The sequence below is a fragment of the Lepidochelys olivacea genome (assembly GCF_965140295.1).
Source record: "Lepidochelys olivacea isolate rLepOli2 genome assembly, chromosome: 4".
NCBI classification, from domain to species: Eukaryota; Metazoa; Chordata; order Testudines; family Cheloniidae; genus Lepidochelys; species Lepidochelys olivacea.
This window is the reverse complement of record NC_140414.1, coordinates 14,080,166-14,097,460: the sequence shown is the minus strand read 5'-3', so window position 1 is coordinate 14,097,460 and position 17,295 is coordinate 14,080,166. Positions and strand designations below refer to the sequence as shown.

The window sequence follows — 17,295 nt, the reverse complement described above, 5'->3', positions numbered from 1 at the left end:
CTAAAGCTGCACCAGATGTGGGCTTGGGGGTGAGATGAAGGAACATTAGCTGCTGTCTGTGCCAAAGTGAAATACACAAAGGCTAAATTAATTGGGCCAGGGATAGCATTATCTAGAATATGAGTTGTAGAGTCTGGATTAATTATTTTATCTTGATGCAGTGGTCATTTACCTGATAACATTAGTTTGTCTTAAAATACAATTAAGATTTTATTCCCATAAACTTTATTGTACATTAGATGTTACTAAGGCTCAGTGCGGTACTTCTTGGATACTGTGTTTGGTGCCTCGCTGGCTAATTCAGTGCTAATGTCATTATAAAAGGTTGCAGAGGAAAAATGTTCTAAAAGGTCTTTTTCTTATGAAATCCTGTTCTGTAGTTATTCAGATGTGAATAATGATGGGTAATTGGCAGTGACTTTTATTTATTTAGTCTGGCCACTTAAAGCTATTACGAAAATGTTACAAACAGCATAAAAAGTAAGACCAATTTTCTGAGATGTTATTTGGTTTATGATTAATTTTAGTGTCAGGAAAGCAAAATGTACATTAGCAATTTCACACCTTGTTACATTTTCTGTTTGTCTTCATCACGTGCATGATTGTTTTGGTGAACAGTGAACGTAAATGCAGATGATGTAATATCATAGAATCATAGAATCATAGAATATCAGGGTTGGAAGGGACCCCAGAAGGTCATCTAGTCCAACCCCCTGCTCAAAGCAGGACCAATTCCCAGTTAAATCATCCCAGCCAGGGCTTTGTCAAGCCTGACCTTAAAAACCTCTAAGGAAGGAGATTCTACCACCTCCCTAGGTAACGCATTCCAGTGTTTCACCACCCTCTTAGTGAAAAAGTTTTTCCTAATATCCAATCTAAACCTCCCCCACTGCAACTTGAGACCATTACTCCTCGTTCTGTCATCTGCTACCATTGAGAACAGTCTAGAGCCATCCTCTTTGGAACCCCCTTTCAGGTAGTTGAAAGCAGCTATCAAATCCCCCCTCATTCTTCTCTTCTGCAGGCTAAACAATCCCAGCTCCCTCAGCCTCTCCTCATAACTCATGTGTTCCAGTCCCCTAATCATTTTTGTTGCCCTTCGCTGGACTCTCTCCAATTTATCCACATCCTTCTTGAAGTGTGGGGCCCAAAACTGGACACAGTACTCCAGATGAGGCCTCACCAATGTCGAATAGAGGGGAATGATCACGTCCCTCGATCTGCTCGCTATGCCCCTACTTATACATCCCAAAATGCCATTGGCCTTCTTGGCAACAAGGGCACACTGCTGACTCATATCCAGCTTCTCGTCCACTGTCACCCCTAGGTCCTTTTCTGCAGAACTGCTGCCTAGCCATTCGGTCCCTAGTCTGTAGCTGTGCATTGGGTTCTTCCGTCCTAAGTGCAGGACCCTGCACTTATCCTTATTGAACCTCATCAGATTCCTTTTGGCCCAATATTCCAATTGGTCTAGGTCCTTCTGTATCCTATCCCTCCCCTCCAGCGTATCTACCACTCCTCCCAGTTTAGTATCATCCGCAATATCCCACTTTCATTTTGAGAATTTTGTTTGAAGTTAGCGTGAACGTGCAGATTCCCTTGTAAACAGCATCAAAAGGAGGTATTATTTACATCCACTCCATTGACATCAAGGCAAAGATTTAAATAATAAGTTCCTTCCTACCAACTCACCCCTTTGTGCAACATTTATTATAGTTTCTACACATCCTGAATTTTATACTCTAAATGGAACTTTTCAGTTGGTGGGCTCCCTTTTATTAAAAGGATATTCCCTTGTAGAACCAGTGACCTTTAAAAAGCAAGTTTCAATGTAATCTTTTTATTTTCCTGAGATCATATAGCTCAGTATCCAGTTGCAGGCTTTTAAGATGGAATGATTGCAGACTTTGTCTGGCGGCTCAGATTGAAATTACATTTTGTTTGATAAAGAAAACTCTAAAATACTTAATACTTTCCTTCTTCAGTTCAGAACATTGTAACGTCAATGTGTTGAGGATGCAGAGTAGCTACGGTATCATTCCAGCACCACTGGGATTGATTAAATATACTTAATTGGTCTTTATCTCATGATTACACTTTAACAATTCTTAGGAAGAAGATCCAAAATGGATACAGTTACTGCCTCTCTAATTTACTTTGGGAGTTCACTTACCCATTTCTTATCTTGCTTCTTTTTCCCGGTAGAGTACAGCATTCTGCTTGGCTGCAGTCAAACATGTGGGATTCTTATGCAGCCAGAAATTAAAGTTTGTAAGCTAACAAAGAAAAGACAAATTGCAAAGTCAGAGCTATGTCGGAAGGCCAATATGGCATTAGAAGTAAGACACTCAAAAAAGTCAAAGTCTGCCCTGAGCCAGGTGGTTCAGCAGGCTGCATCAGTTAGGCATGTCAGTTTCCGCAGCCAATGGTACACAAGGAAGTGATGTGGCTAGCATCAAGGGCTACCTTTGTCTTCCCTAACCCCAAAGCCTGGGACCTACCTTGAAGCTGGTCTTTCAGTGTGAGTTTGAGCAAGACTCAAACCCGTGCCCTTACGGATTGCAGTTGAGCACATTATCCACTGGGCCACTTAAGATGCTCCTGAAGTTTAATCCTGGCGCTTCCACTAGATTGCATGGCCTTGGGCAAGATGCTTCCTCTCCACCTTTTTCATATCTATAAAATGGAGCTAACCATACTCCTCCCTCCTAGCACCACACCGTGGCATGGTGAGGATTAGTGTTTGCACAGTAATCTGAACATGCGTATTACTATATCCAGGCTCTGTTTATTTTTCTCTATCATTGGAGCAGGGATGGTACATTTTCTATTACACATGTTCTCAGAAAGGAGATTGGGGTACTGGATTTCTGTGTTATAGAAGATGTACTGGACTGCCTTTAAGATCTTAGAGGGAGATTTCCCAAAGTGTTGATGGGATTGAAGAGCACAAGCTCCATTGTTTTAATGGGACTTGCACTCCTAAATCTCTTTGACAAATTAGAAAATCTCCCACATAGAAAATGAAAGGTCCTTTATCTGGTAAAGCATTCTTGGTACTAAGTCGCTTCTACTGAGGCTTTGTCTTCTGGGGGAAGGCTTGAGATGCACGGACACAGAAAGGAAGAGCTGAAATTCAGCCGAGCTGCAGAACATGTACTGTAAAGCTTTTGGTCTGATGTTTCCTTGGTTCGTTAGGGTTAGGGTACAAACTCGAGAAATAATCTCAGATTTCTCTCTCTTCTACTTTTAAACATATGTTCCACAGCCTGCCTTTTTGTGAAGGTAACTTTGAAAGTGCAAAGCTGCGTAAAGGGACATAAACCCGTCACAAAGGTTGCAGTCTCTTAAAGATCACATTGGCTACTCCTGATGCCCTTTGAGACTCTGCACACACAGCCCTAGATCCCCAGATCTGGGCAGAGGCCGAGAGAGGAAAAGTAAAGAACGAGTTATGTTTTGGCCTAGTTGTTTCCAAACACACCATTTCCCAAAGGGAGGTGTTGATTTTATGACATGTGACCAGCTCCTCAATGGCTGAGGAGACAGCTTGGCCTCCTTAAGCTATCAATTTCCTGTGGATCATGAGAGGAGCTTACTCTGAGCAACTTCTTCCTATTGTGTGAGAATTCACCACTTCCCCCTCTCTATTGGCTAATATTTCCCCCTAACACACACACACACACACACACACACACACCTCACATGTCATATACACACATGTCTGACATGTCACACATCTGTCATACACATGTTGAGGGAGGCGGGAGATCAGTACAAATGGAGATTCCTGTGTGATGATATAAATCCATCAAAAGAATGGCACTAGCCATAATGTGGCTGCATAAGAGATTATGGGGGAGGATTCTTTTCCCTCCTCCCCCTCCATGCCTTGAGCATTTGTGTTGGAGCTGTCCAGATCAGAGCTCCAGGTGCTAGGGGCTGGGCAGGGGCTGCATGCCAGATGGTCTGTCCAGGAAGCAAGTGGATAGAGAGTAGACAAAACCATGGCATCTCCCTCCCCTCTCCCCTTTTCATGCCTGGCTGGTTGCACAAAGACAGGGAGTAGCCTGCACCCTGAAAACAGCTGTAGTAAATTACTTCCCTCCTGTTCCCCGTGCAGCCTGGGTCCTCTGGGAGGTATTGTGCTTCTCGGAGTTCTAGCTGCTGAGGTGCTTTGGTGGGTAATACACAAGCTAACCCCCAAGTGTGAGAGCCAGTGTAGGCCCCACTTGCACAAGCAGAAGAGTCCCATTGACCTCAAGGGAGGCACTCTCATGTGTCAGAGGTGGGGGGTCTCATCACTTGAATTTTTAAATCAAGATGGGATGTCTTTCTAAACATATGCTCTAGCTCAATCATCAGATATGGGCTTGATGTAAATGGTGACGTTCTATGCCTTGGTTATGCAGGAGGTCAGATTGAATGATGACAGTGGTCCTTTCTGGTCTTAGGATCGATTAAACTGTTTACAGGTTAAGGGCCTTTCACACCTCTCTGGCTTGTACCCCCTCAGCAGTTCAATTCCAGGCACCCTGGAGTGTGTAGATAGAAGTCTGCTGTGACTGTGAACCTGAGGCCTACTCTTCAGAAAAGACCATGTGGGGGAGAGTAGTACTCTACAGTGTCCTCAGAAAGCCAAAGTGGTGAGAGATTAGTAAACAGCAGGTGAATATGTTTACCTGGAAGATGTTCAGATTTAGGGTCCTGATTTTCCAACACAAACTTGCCAACGGTGTCCAATCCAGGAATAAACATTTGGAAAATGTCCCGTATTCGTTCTGGCTGAAGCTCGGAGTTGGCAAAATGAGTTTGTTTGTTGTCTTCGTTATTTAACTGGGTTTTTTTTTTTTGGTAGCATGTTAATTAGTTCCTCTTGCATACAAAAAGTAATATTTTTATGGATCAGTGAAATTTTGGAAGGTAAAATATGTTTGAATTGACGATTATCATTTTTACACCAAATGCAAAATGCTATTTATTTGATGGGCGGCGGAGAGAGGTACAGAGCTGAATGGAGAAGATACACAATCTCAGCTAGAAAAGAAAGGATGGTATGGTGGGAAGGATGCCAGCTTTAGGTGAAGCGGGGCGCAAAGGTTCAATTCCCTGCCCTGCCTTAGGCAAGTCACATAGTCTTTGCGTATGTTATGCCCTGATGGGTGAAATTGGATAAGTGTCGTCCTCCTACTTCACTAGGGTGTTGTGAGGATAAACGCATTGTCGTGTGAGGTGCTCAAATACTGTGGTAATGGAGTTCATAGAGGTACCTACAAAAACAGGCATGTGTTGCCCTGATGCTCTCATATCTCCTTGTTGTCATTTTTAGATCTGTGGGTTTTGCTATCGATTTAAAAAACACTGGCATTATTTAGCTTGTGCATCATCATTCTCTTTCTGGCTCCCTTCTGGATTTCTATGAGTGATCCCTGGAGACCATTACAGCCCCAGTCAGCCCTGCGCAGACGCACCAAGGACTCAGGGGAACAATAAAAGCATGACGTTTTATTTTCTGTAGGACATTCCGCGATGGAGCTGGTAGCGGTTGTAAAAAGCATAACTTTAACAGTTGTTTAGGTCTCTGAGTTGAAAATGAGCCATCAAATACATTTGCAATGCATGTGTGTGCTGTAAAGATAGCAAATAGCTTGGGAAGGCTGATTGTAAAATTATATAGTTCCTTTAATTCTGCAGGCTCCCAAAGGCCAGTAGAAAGTTCAATAGACAAACCTGATGCTGGGCTTGCTGCCTAGTGGTCGCCATTAAAATGTTACAATTTCCATTTGCAAGGAATTAATGCCACTGTGGCATCTAAGGTATCATCTCAGCAATGTTAATTAGAAAAACAAGGAATGGGTAAAGATTATAACGGCAGCCATTGTATTCAGCACTCAAGTTTAGCTGCCCCTGGAGCGACAGATGGAGCTATTTTCATCAGTGCACAGTAGTGCCTGACCTAGCACAGGTTTCAGAGTAACAGCCGTGTTAGTCTGTATTCGCAAAAAGAAAAGGAGGACTTGTGGCACCTTAGAGACTAACCCATTTATTTGAGCATGAGCTTTCGTGAGCTACAGCTCACTTCATCGGATGCATACCGTGGAAAGTATAGAAGATCTTTTTATACACACAAAGCATGAAAAAATGGGTGTTTATCACTACAAAAGGTTTTCTCTCCCCCCACCCCACTCTCCTGCTGGTAATAGCTTATCTAAAGTGATCACTCTCCTTACAATGTGTATGATAATCAAGTTGGGCCATTTCCAGCACAAATCCAGGTTTTCTTCCCCCCCCCCCCACAACCCCACTCTCCTGTTGGTATGCATGGGGAGATAAGCATGGGGAGTAGGTGGCCAGCCCACTGTGGAGAAAGAAGTGGTTAGGGTCTATTTAGAAAAGCTGGACGTGCACAAGTCCATGGGGCCGGATGCATTGCATCTGAGAGTGCTAAAGGAGTTGGCGGCTGTGATTGCAGAGCCATTGGCCATTATCTTTGAAAAATCATGGCGATCGGGGGAATCCCGGATGACTGGAAAAAGGCTAATGTAGTGCCCATCTTTAAAAAAAGGAAAGAAGGAGGATTCTGGGAACTACAGGCCAGTCAGCCTCACCTCAGTCCCTGGAAAAATCATGGAGCAGGTCCTCAAGGAATCAATCCTGAAGCACTTACACGATCAGGAACAGTCAGCATGGATTCACCAAGGGAAGGTCATGCCTGACTAATCTAATCGCCTTCTATGATGAGATTACTGGTTCTGTGGATGAAGGGAAAGCAGTGGATGTATTGTTTCTTGACTTTAGCAAAGCTTTTGACACGGTCTCCCACAGTATTCTTGTCCGCAAGTTAAAGAAGTATGGGCTGGATGAATGCAGTATAAGGTGGGTAGAAAGTTGGCTAGATTGTCGGGCTCAAAGGGTAGTGATTAATGGCTCCATGTCTAGATGGCAGCCGGTATCAAGTGGAGTGCCCCAAGGGTCGGTCCTGGGGCCGGTTTTGTTCAATATCTTCATAAATGATCTGGAGGATGGTATGGATTGCACTCTCAGCAAATTTGCAGATGATACTAAACTAGGAGGAGCGGTAGATACGGTGGCAGGTAGGGATAGGATACAGAGGGACCTAGAAAAATTGGAGGATTGGGCCAAAAGAAATCTGATGAGGTTCAACAAGGATAAGTGCAGGGTCTTGCACTTAGGACGGAAGAATCCAATGCACCGCTACAGACTAGGGACCGAATGGCTAGGCAGCAGTTCTGCGGAAAAGGACCTAGGGGTGACAGTGGACGAGAAGCTGGATATGAGTCAACAGTGTGCCCTTGTTGCCAAGAAGGCCAATGGCATTTTGGGATGTATAAGTAGGGGCATAGCCAGCAGATGGAGGGACGTGATCGTTCCCCTCTATTCGACATTGGTGAGGCTCATCTGGAGTACTGTGTCCAGTTTTGGGCCCCACACTACAAGAAGGATGTGGAAAAATTGGAGAGAGTCCAGCGAAGGGCAACAAAAATGATTAGGGGTCTGGAACACATGACTTATGAGGAGAGGCTGAGGGAACTGGGATTGTTTAGTCTTCAGAAGAGAAGAATGAGGGGGGATTTGATAGCTGCTTTCAACTACCTGAGAGGTGGTTCCAAAGAGGATGGTTCTAGACTATTCTCAGTGGTAGAAGAGGATAGGACAAGGAGTAATGGTCTCAAGTTGCAGTGGGGGAGGTTTAGGTTGTATATTAGGAAAAACTTTTTCGCTAGGAGGGTGGTGAAGCACTGGAATGCGTTACCTAGGGAGGTGGTAGAATCTCCTTCCTCAGAAGTTTTTAAGGTCAGGCTTGACAAAGCCCTGGCTGGGATGATTTAGTTGGGGATTGGTCCTGCTTTGAGCAGGGGGTTGGACTAGATGACCTCCTGAGGTCCCTTCCAACCCTGATATTCTATGATTCTCTCAGTAACCACACTGCAGTAAAGCAGCCTCGGATAGGGTGGAGACGGGCGTGTTATAAAGTTTGAGGTTAGCTGGGTACAACAGGTGGATCAGCAGACAGATTGATAGAGGTATTCCCTGGCTTGAAATAACACCAATCATTTTGAAAAATAAGGCATCATCGCACCAGGTTGATTTTCCTTCCACATGTGGAGTTGAAATTTAGACGCCAAACAAACACTGATTTTTAAAGTACTTCAGTGGCCTCCATGGGTGTAAAATGTCCTTGAATCGTTATCTACACTGAACAACACGGCCAATCCCTACCTGCTCCCAGCACCTGCTGCCCCCAGTCCTGATCCCCGCCCTGGTGGGGAGCTCTGGCACAAGTATTGTGCCCACATTGAGCTTGCCCTACTGCAAATTCTCTCTCTCCTCCCCCAGCTCTGCCGTCTGCCTAGTCACGTAGCAGTACTCCTCCACTCTCATAGACTCCTGGGCTCACACTCCTAATCCATGGTGTGTCACTTCTCACTCCCTCTGCGCACCTGTCTCCCCACTCCGGATCTTACCAATTGCTAGAGCTGGTTAGATAATGGGATGGATTTTCTTTGCAAACATTTTGTGAAAAGAATGATCTCCCTTTTTCTTTTCCTTCGGAAAACACTGAATTTTGACAATCTCTCCTGCTCTGTCTTACCCAGCCTCTTAGCTTGTCAGACCGTCTCACTCTCTTCCTCCTAATGCTTCCAATTGACTCTCCTTCACCTTCCCATCTGATCTACTACAGCCTTCTTCCTTCCCTTCCTCTAAAGGCTGTAAGTCTTGCGCTGCTCCTCTCCCTGGCATCACTGACACAGACAAGCATTACAAACTGACACAGAGACACATCACTTCCCCAATTCAGGCAACCGAGCAGCTCTGAGATCCTCTTCTGAACATTTCAATACGTTGTAAAGCGAATACCTTTGCTGTGACAGGAAGCTTGCAGTATGTAGCCTCATTGCCACCAGGAGCAGGCTGTGGGTTTTAGGGGGGGGGGGGACTGCTGCTGTAGCTGACAGCTTAGCACTGTGCTGAACAGGGGTGCTGGAATAAATTGCATAGTGGGGGTGCTGAGATTCATTGAACCAAACTGTAGATAGTGGAAGCCACTTCAAGACAGGGGGTGCAGCAGCACCCTTAGTTCCAGCACCTATGGTGCTGCATTGGAGTCTTCTTATATTGGTGGGTTTGGTCCAGATCTTCAGCTGTTGAAAATCAATGTAACTCCATTTGCTTCAACAGAGCTATGTCAAATCATGCCAGGTGAGGATGTGACTTTTATTTTAAAAGGGTTCCCTGCCCTTGTTTAATTTAATCTCCTCCTGTGCATTTTGTCAGAAAATATTTATTTAAAGCTTTATGCAAATTACTGCATAACAATTCTTTGGAAACATCACTAAGTTTTTGTAACAGCAGCTGGACTGAGACCACAGTCTCGAGGGGAGGGATAGCTCAGTGGTTTGAGCATTGGCCTGCTAAACCCAGGGTTGTGAGTTCAATCCTTGAGGGGGCCATTTAGGGATTTGGGGCAAACATTGGGGACTAGTCCTGCTTTGAGCAGGGGGTTGAACTAGATGACCTCCTGAGGTCCCTTCCAACTCTGATATTTCATGATTCACAGTCCAGAAATCATCAATGGGATCAGAGCTTCACCTAGTGAAAATCACAGAGCTCCATTGACCCCAAAGTGCCAGATCCCGAGCTGATATAATCCACACCGAAGTTAATGTACACTATACTGATTTACATTAGTGGACTAATGCAATGTTGAATTTAAATTAGGAAACAAGATACTGTCCTACTAACTATCCTTTTGTTTTGTTTTTCTCTTGTCTTGCAGCACCTTCTCCAATCAGTATTGTGAAAAAAGGAAAGATAGCTAAAAATAGCATCTCCCTTTCCTGGCAGGAGCCCGATCGACCCAATGGTATCATCCTGGAATATGAAATCAAATATTTTGAAAAGGTGTGACTGACTGATTGCAAAGCATCCTAAGTACCTTCTCTTTGCTGTCCTTCTCTTTTAGTTATAATTATCCTACACATGGAAGGGAGTGAAGCAATTTTATGTGTAAATCAATGTCAGATTGATTCTGCAGTAAATGATTAGGAAGACTTGAAATGTGTGTGTTGTTTTCCATTAGTGTGCCACTTCTGTTGAACAAATACATTAAAACTGCATGTCAGTTTCATCTCCAGTCTTATCACATTAAATTAAAGTATACTAATTTGTTATGAGTCAAAGGAGCTTGGGAACTAGCATCCTTCTTCTCACTCAGAGCATCGGGCAATCCCCAGTCTTTTAATTTTACACTTCAGCTTTGGTGTTTTAAGGATCAGCTGGCATTTATTCCAGTGTTCGTCAAAACGTCTGCCAGGGCATGTCAGCATTCTCATTGTATCCCTGCAATAGGTGGTGGTTGTTACGATTTATTTGCATTATGGTAGCACCTAGGAGTTCCAGTCGTGGCCCAGGACCCCATTGTGGTAAACACGATACAAAGTCAGAACAGAAAGACAGCCCCTACCCCCAGGGACTTCATAGACTATCAGGATTGGAAGGGATTTCAGGAGGTTATCTCGTCCAACCTCCAATTTTTGCCCCAGATCCCTAAATGGCCCCCTCAAGGATTGAACTCACAACCCTGGGTTCAGCAGGCCAATGCTCAAACCACTGAGCTATGGTTTCAATCCATTGACCTCTTGGTTATGGGCCCAGCATGATTCCGCTGTGCTACTCTGCTGGCTCTTCAAAAAAATAAAATAAGACCTTTGGAAGTTTGACAGAGTGAGACACTGGCTCTCTATAGCCTGGCCTGATAGAGACCAGGGACTTGAACCTGGGTTTCCTACATCCTAAACACCACTTCCAGTGTAGGAGGCCACATCCTGAAGCCCTAGGCAGTCTTCCCTCAGCAGAGTTCTTACTGAAGTCCATAGGAGGTTTGTCAGAGTAAGGACAGAGGATTGACCTTGGGCAAGTTCCTTCCCCTTTCTCTTCCTCTATCTTGTTGGTTGAGAGAGTGAGCTCAGCTTTCCAACAGAGGGAGTGATCTGGAGCACAGGGCCTTCAAATCTTGTCTGGGCCTGAGCAGCACAAGGTGGGGAAGGTTAATTTGTGCTCTGTGCCCACATAAAGGCCACCCAGAATCTGGTCCTGAGCAGGGACATTGGTACCTGGCCCAAGACATTTAGGGACAAGTTGTGCCCCCGGAAATGCATGCAGTTCCCATTGACTTCAGTTGGGATTGCTTCCCTGGATCCGAGGGCAGAATTTTAGCCCTAGGTCTTCAAAATAAACAATGGCTCAAAGGTGCTAAGAATCAGGACAACTTTCCATGTCATTCAGGACAGGCACATTAGTTTGGGTAAAGTTGACGACCCCTTTCCAGAAAGTTTGGGATGTTTGTTTTCTTTTGCATACTTCTCTTGTTCCAGTGCCTCTGGGCCCTGATAAACCCACTGAGCAAGGCCTTTTTGGTCCTTCTTACCTGTCTGGAACAGGATATATCTCACATCTCCCAAGGATGCTGGGTTTGATGGAACTCCTAGCCCAGTTTTCTAAACACAAAGGATTTGGATAAACTTCAGATGAGCATCTGAACTTGTCAGTGTTGAGCCAAATTGGACGTTTGGTTCTTTTGATGTTAGCTCTTCGCTGCTCACGATACATACGTAACACCTTGTGCCCCACACGAGTGCCAGTACCAGCCACCCCAAAACGCCATTCGCCCAGAACAGCTGGCTTTAGGAAGGATGAAAATATTGTAGGCTCACAGGGCTCAATCCTCAGCTGTGCGAAGTTTACCCTCAGTGCAGCTCAGGAGTTCCGGCAGGAAAAGAGGGTGGATCTGAGTTTCGGCTGGGGGGAAAAAAAAAAGAGTCTGGGGCACTGCAAGTACTAACAGAAACTTGCTTCCAAGAGGAATCCCCCCACTGGTTCAGAGGAAGAGGCTTTTTCATCTCGTGACACGGTAGCCTGGGAAGGAGGGAAGTAGCCAGTAATGCTGACAAGCGAATAAGGATGGGTTCTGTGCAGCAGATGGGGAGGGGAAGGAGAGGTTTGGAAGGGCACAACCAAGTCCCGATGCCTGAGACTAGGTCATGGAAACCTGTTCATCCATCAGCCAGCCAGCCAGTAGATTTTGGCTCCCAGAAATGTTGACCAGAGAATAGGGTAACGGTGTGGCCTCATGGACCAAGCACTGGATTGAGACTCAGGAGGTCTGAGTTTTGTTTCTGGCTCTGCCACTGGTCTGCTGGGTGACCTTGGTCAAATCACTTCCCCTCTTTGTGCTTCAGTTTCCCCATTTGTAAAATGGGGATAGTAGTACTACCCTCCTTTGTAAAACACTTTGAGATCTACTGGTGAAAAGTGCTATATAATAGGTATTATTACCATATATTTCATCATCCCACTCACCTGGCATGACCAATCCAATTACATTTGGCCATGAAATGAATAAAATGTTTAACAGATTACTAATATGTGTACATATTTGATTAGTTCATAAGTGTCAAACCTCTTTAACACAATGTTGCTTATTCTTTACTTTTTTAAAAATTAAGACATTACAATACACATTATAACAAATACACTTTTGTGAATGGTGTGTGCGAGTTATGCACCTAAGCCAAGATTTTCAAAAGTGACTAGTGATTTTGGGTGCTTTGATTTTTTGATGCACAACCTGGGACACCTTTAAAAGGGTCTGGTTTTCAAAATATGCTGTGCACCCAGCCTCTGAAAATCAGGACCTTTAAAAGTGTCTCAAGTTAAGAATCCAAAAATTGAAGCACTCAAAATCACTAGTTACTTTTGTAAATCTTGACCATGCTATATAGTAATTTTCAAGGCTGTGTGAGGTTTACAATTCCTAGAAACAACAACAGAAGTTAATCATATAAAATATAATCCTATGAATTGCTGAATGTCCTCAATTCCCAGTGAAGTCAGCAAGTGCTGAGGGTGCATGGCTACCGAGCTGGTTGGAAAACGAGAGAGAGGGGGGTTTCCCATGGAAAATTCCAACTATTTGGTGAAATAATCTAAAAAAAAAAAAATGTTCTGATTCTGAAATGCCCTTTTTGTGGGAGTTTTAGTTCAGGTTCCTCACTCTCCCATTCTCTTCTATAGGCCAGGCTCCTTGGTCAGAATACATCCCCCATGATGCACAGCAATCTCCCCTCCGACACATCAAGGGGAGCCCCTGTTCATGGTGAATCATGGGAGATAAAGTCTGGCTGGGGAGCTCGGCCCATTGAAAAGAAGAGGGGACAAGAGGAAACCAAACTACAACTCCCATGTGGCACCAGGGTAAATAGTCAAATAAAATATTTCAGTTTGCATCTGAAAAAATGTTTTGGGGCATTTGTTGTTGTTGTTTTTATGAAAAATCAAAACTTTCTGCAGAAAGCACTTTTTACCATAAAATAACTTTAGTTGAAAACCCAGTTTTCTGTTGAAAAAAAAATTAACAGAAAAATTTAGATCAGTCCTAGTCTGCTCCTTCCAGGATTGGGTCCTTATTCCCTTGGAAAAGGCATGATTCATTTTAGAGCCCTCTATGCAAAAGGTATTCCCAGTGCTCAATTTGGATGGTTAGTGAAATAGAACATAAGAATGTATCACTCAAGAGAAGTCATGTAATTGTGATTATATTTCTCAAATTGCGTAAATTACATTTGATGACTGCAAAAAGGCCTTTAACTGATTGTTCTCCAGCAAACCAGCTGTGCTGCCATTGTCCACCGAATCAATGCAGTGTGAGGCCATAGCTATGCAGTCAGCTGCACAACTGGTCCCCCCTCACTCCCTCCCACAGTAGATATCCCTAGAACATTCAGCAGCAATCAGTCCAGTAGCAGTGAAATATGCCAAAGCTTCTTAAATATATAGGCACAACAGCACACAGCAACAATGTAGTGAGAGCTCTTAGAACATAGTTTTCCCCCAGAAAAGCCCTTGCTGATACTGTTGCCTATGGCCTCTCTGAAATTCCTTTAACAGAGCTTCAGGTGGACGGATTTTTGCTCCATTTTTGCAAAAAGACTCAAGTCAGTTGTTCCCGTAAAAGGAGGGAACCGTTTTTTTTTATTCTGAAAGGCACCCGGGAGCTAATACACTGCATTGAAAATAAGTAGGTTAGTTCACAACTGCAATGTAGTTGATGTGCCAAAATGCACATACACCAAAAGTCATGGTTTCAGTATAACATAACCCCATTCTTTTATTATCTCCACCCCGTCTCCCAATAAACCTCTCAGGGACAGATTTTCTAAAGCTTTCAACATACGCAAGTGGGGTCACATTTTCGCTCAGTACCCAGTGCTTCTCAGTGGGAGCTTCTGGGTGCTGAAACCTTTTGAAAAGCTGACTCTCCGTTTAATTTGGCCATACGTGCCAGCCCAGGTTTGTCCCTTTGTCCTGGATTACTTTATAAGGCATGCAATGGGCAGTCGGAACATGGGACTGGATTGTACTCTAGGGTATAGCTCTCTCCAGGGCAGATCGGGGCTGGCACATGTTATGGAAAACTCTGGGGAGGGATTGTGTCTCAGCTTCGCAGGGCTGCCAGGGGGTGTGCAGTGCATTTCAGCAGGGGACCCAATACCACTGCTGCAGTGAGTCCAAGTAATGCTGACATTGCAGCGAGAAAAGACTTTTAGTTGATCAGTTTCTTTTAATTTAGGCATAGTTCCAGGAAAGATTTGCTCTGAAGAATTACTCACCTTCTTATTCTCCGTATTCAGTAGATGGAGTGCTTTAAGATTTGTGTGAACATTTGAAGTGTCCCTATTATTTTTTAAGTGTTGATTGAAATTGAACCTTCCTCGGCATTGGAAATGTAGCTATTTCAAAACTGCGACGCTGTGATGAGATATGAAGCAAGGAACTAGAATCTGTCTTTGCTTGAAATAAACAACCATTAATTCTTTTGTTACATTGCTTACAAACGTTACGCTGCGGTACATTTTGCACTTGCCTTTGACTAGGTTGGGGTAGATTATCTCTGATGTTTTAGCCTACTATCATTACTATTAATGATGAGCCAATAATTAACAATGAAAAATGTATGATTATTTTTTCTTTTGTTGTGTTTGCAAATTGTTTTTAAATAGATCACAACATTTTTATTCAAATTATTCTCAAATGTCTTCATTAAATAGTTCTTAGACTGCAACTTGTTCATAAGTAGCTGTTGCAACCATTTGTAATTTACACAGTCTTAATCACTTACATAAGTCATGTGGTATTGTTTCTGTTATCTGATTGGGGCACTGATTCCACAACATACTTAAGCATGTGCTTAGCTTTCCACATGTGTGTAATCCCATTGACTTCAAAGGGAGTGTGGAGAAACTTAAAGTTAGGTATGTGTCTAAATGCCTTGCTAAACTGGAGGCTAGGTGTTTCATGTAACTAAACAATATAAATGTAAATTATAAAACTGAATATATAGTTTGAATTTTGCTTTTGGCTAATATTGAAGATTGGTATTTTCAATAATAAAGCTCATGCACTCAAAAGTTTGCAGAAAGCAAACATTAATTAGTTGTGAATGTAATTGGATTGAAATGCAAGTCAGAATTTGAACTAATATTAACATCCCATTTTCCCTACTATTCATTCCGCTAATTACTATGTCACCCTTAGCACTTCTCGTTTGTCATTAACTTAATTTGCATTCTCTTGCTATACAGCCCTGTACAAAATAATAAATTAAGAAAGCATGTCCCCATGTTATAAGAATGATTTGTCTTAAGAGTCTGAGAAAATTAAGGCTTGAATCACATTCCTTTAAGAGAAATCACTTCTTAAAAGCAAACAGAACAGCTTTTTCCATTTTTGTCCAACCCAGACCCATTAGTTGGGCAGGCAAATTTTCCATGCTTTAGTTAAAAAATGGAGTATCCTAAGTTTGGAGTTTTCTGGTGATCACTCGGGTGCTTGATCCACAGCTCATTAAAGTCAGCGGAGCAGGTGGCCTGTCTCCCTCAGCCCAGCAAGGACTAATACCATGTCCAAAGTGTGCCCAGCCCTTCTTTCAGGGCACTGTTGTCTTCTTTGAACATAAGACTCAGAAGGTAGTACCAAACACAGCTGTTTCCCGAACAGGCTGCAGGGACCTAGAAGCCATTCCTTAGACATGCCCTACTCCCTCTCTTAGGCCCAGCCTCAGGAGTGCACCTCTTCTTCACACAACTCCCTCATACATGCTGGCATTTAGACTCACTTGATCAGTCACAGGTAAGGCTCGGACCAGCTCCCCTTAAAGGTCTGCCATCTTGTGACAGACGCCCATTGACTTCAAAAGACTTTGGATCAGACCTTAAAAGATCTGCCTTGAAATCATGTGTTTACCTTAAAATACCATTATGGAGATCTGAAGGGAGATAGTGATTAAAAAACAAAACTGTTTTCAACGTTGTTGCCCTTAATTTACGTGATCGGATGCTGATTGTTTAGTAAGTAAATATTTCTAGCAGCAGTTACCAAAAAATTGAGTCTGATGTTAAATCAAAGATGACCACAAACTGCTCATTTACACCAAAAACTTATTTACATGCAGAATTATTTCAGCAAATTTATTTAAAAGGTCCTCACCATACACAAAAAAGTGTGTGTGTAGTTATATCCGTATATAATATGTGTGTGTGTAGATATCTATATCTGTTTGTGTGTATTGGATTTTTAGTATTTTTGATTAGTATTTCTAACCAAGCATAAAATCTAGATAATAGCAATGATTTTCATTTTCACTAAGGCCACTGTCAAGGTACACTGTGTCATATAAAGTGGCTCACTTTAAGGCATCTTTATATTGCCAGAAAGATGTAAAATGGCCTTAGTGTGAATCAGGGACTGATTTTTCCATCTCCCTACACTTTGGCACTGGTTCTTATTTACACTGTTCTGGCAGTATAAATGTAACCTATGCTCACTTTGTGATCCCTTGGCACTGCCAGAGCAGTGTAAAGTGGCTTGAGTGGAAATGAGGATCAGGCCCTTCATGTCGTGGTTAACGCTTGTGCAAAGTGGATTTAAAATGCTATGTCCTGAGTCATTGGTGTTTGACCAGAAAACAAGACTTCTGTGTCATTAAAAATTGTGAGGTTTTGATTTTTGGTTAAATTCTTCATCAGAATGAAAATTTGATCTGGTGATTTTTGGTGTGGCAGGGTGGTGAAAACACTAACTAGAGAGAGAGAGTCACCCCATTGGTTAGGGCACTTCCCTGGGACATAGAAGACCCAGATTCAAGTCCCTGCTGTATATAGAAAGTGTCAGTCTCTCTGTCCCACTGGAGGTCTTCCACTTTTGGACAAATAATTA

The 17,295-nt window shown here is 43.2% G+C and overlaps 1 protein-coding gene across 6 annotated transcripts in view; it reads left to right on the top strand.

The window, feature by feature from the left end:
- Nucleotides 1–17,295, top strand: part of EPHA5 (EPH receptor A5) — a 321,089-nt gene that overhangs the window by 220,922 nt on the left and 82,872 nt on the right. For all 6 annotated transcript variants that reach the window (XM_084626024.1, XM_084626023.1, XM_084626020.1 and 3 more), the window contains one exon: nucleotides 9,800–9,924. In XM_084626024.1, the coding sequence (XP_084482150.1) occupies nucleotides 9,800–9,924 (125 nt within the window). The remainder of the gene's footprint in view (nucleotides 1–9,799; nucleotides 9,925–17,295) is intronic.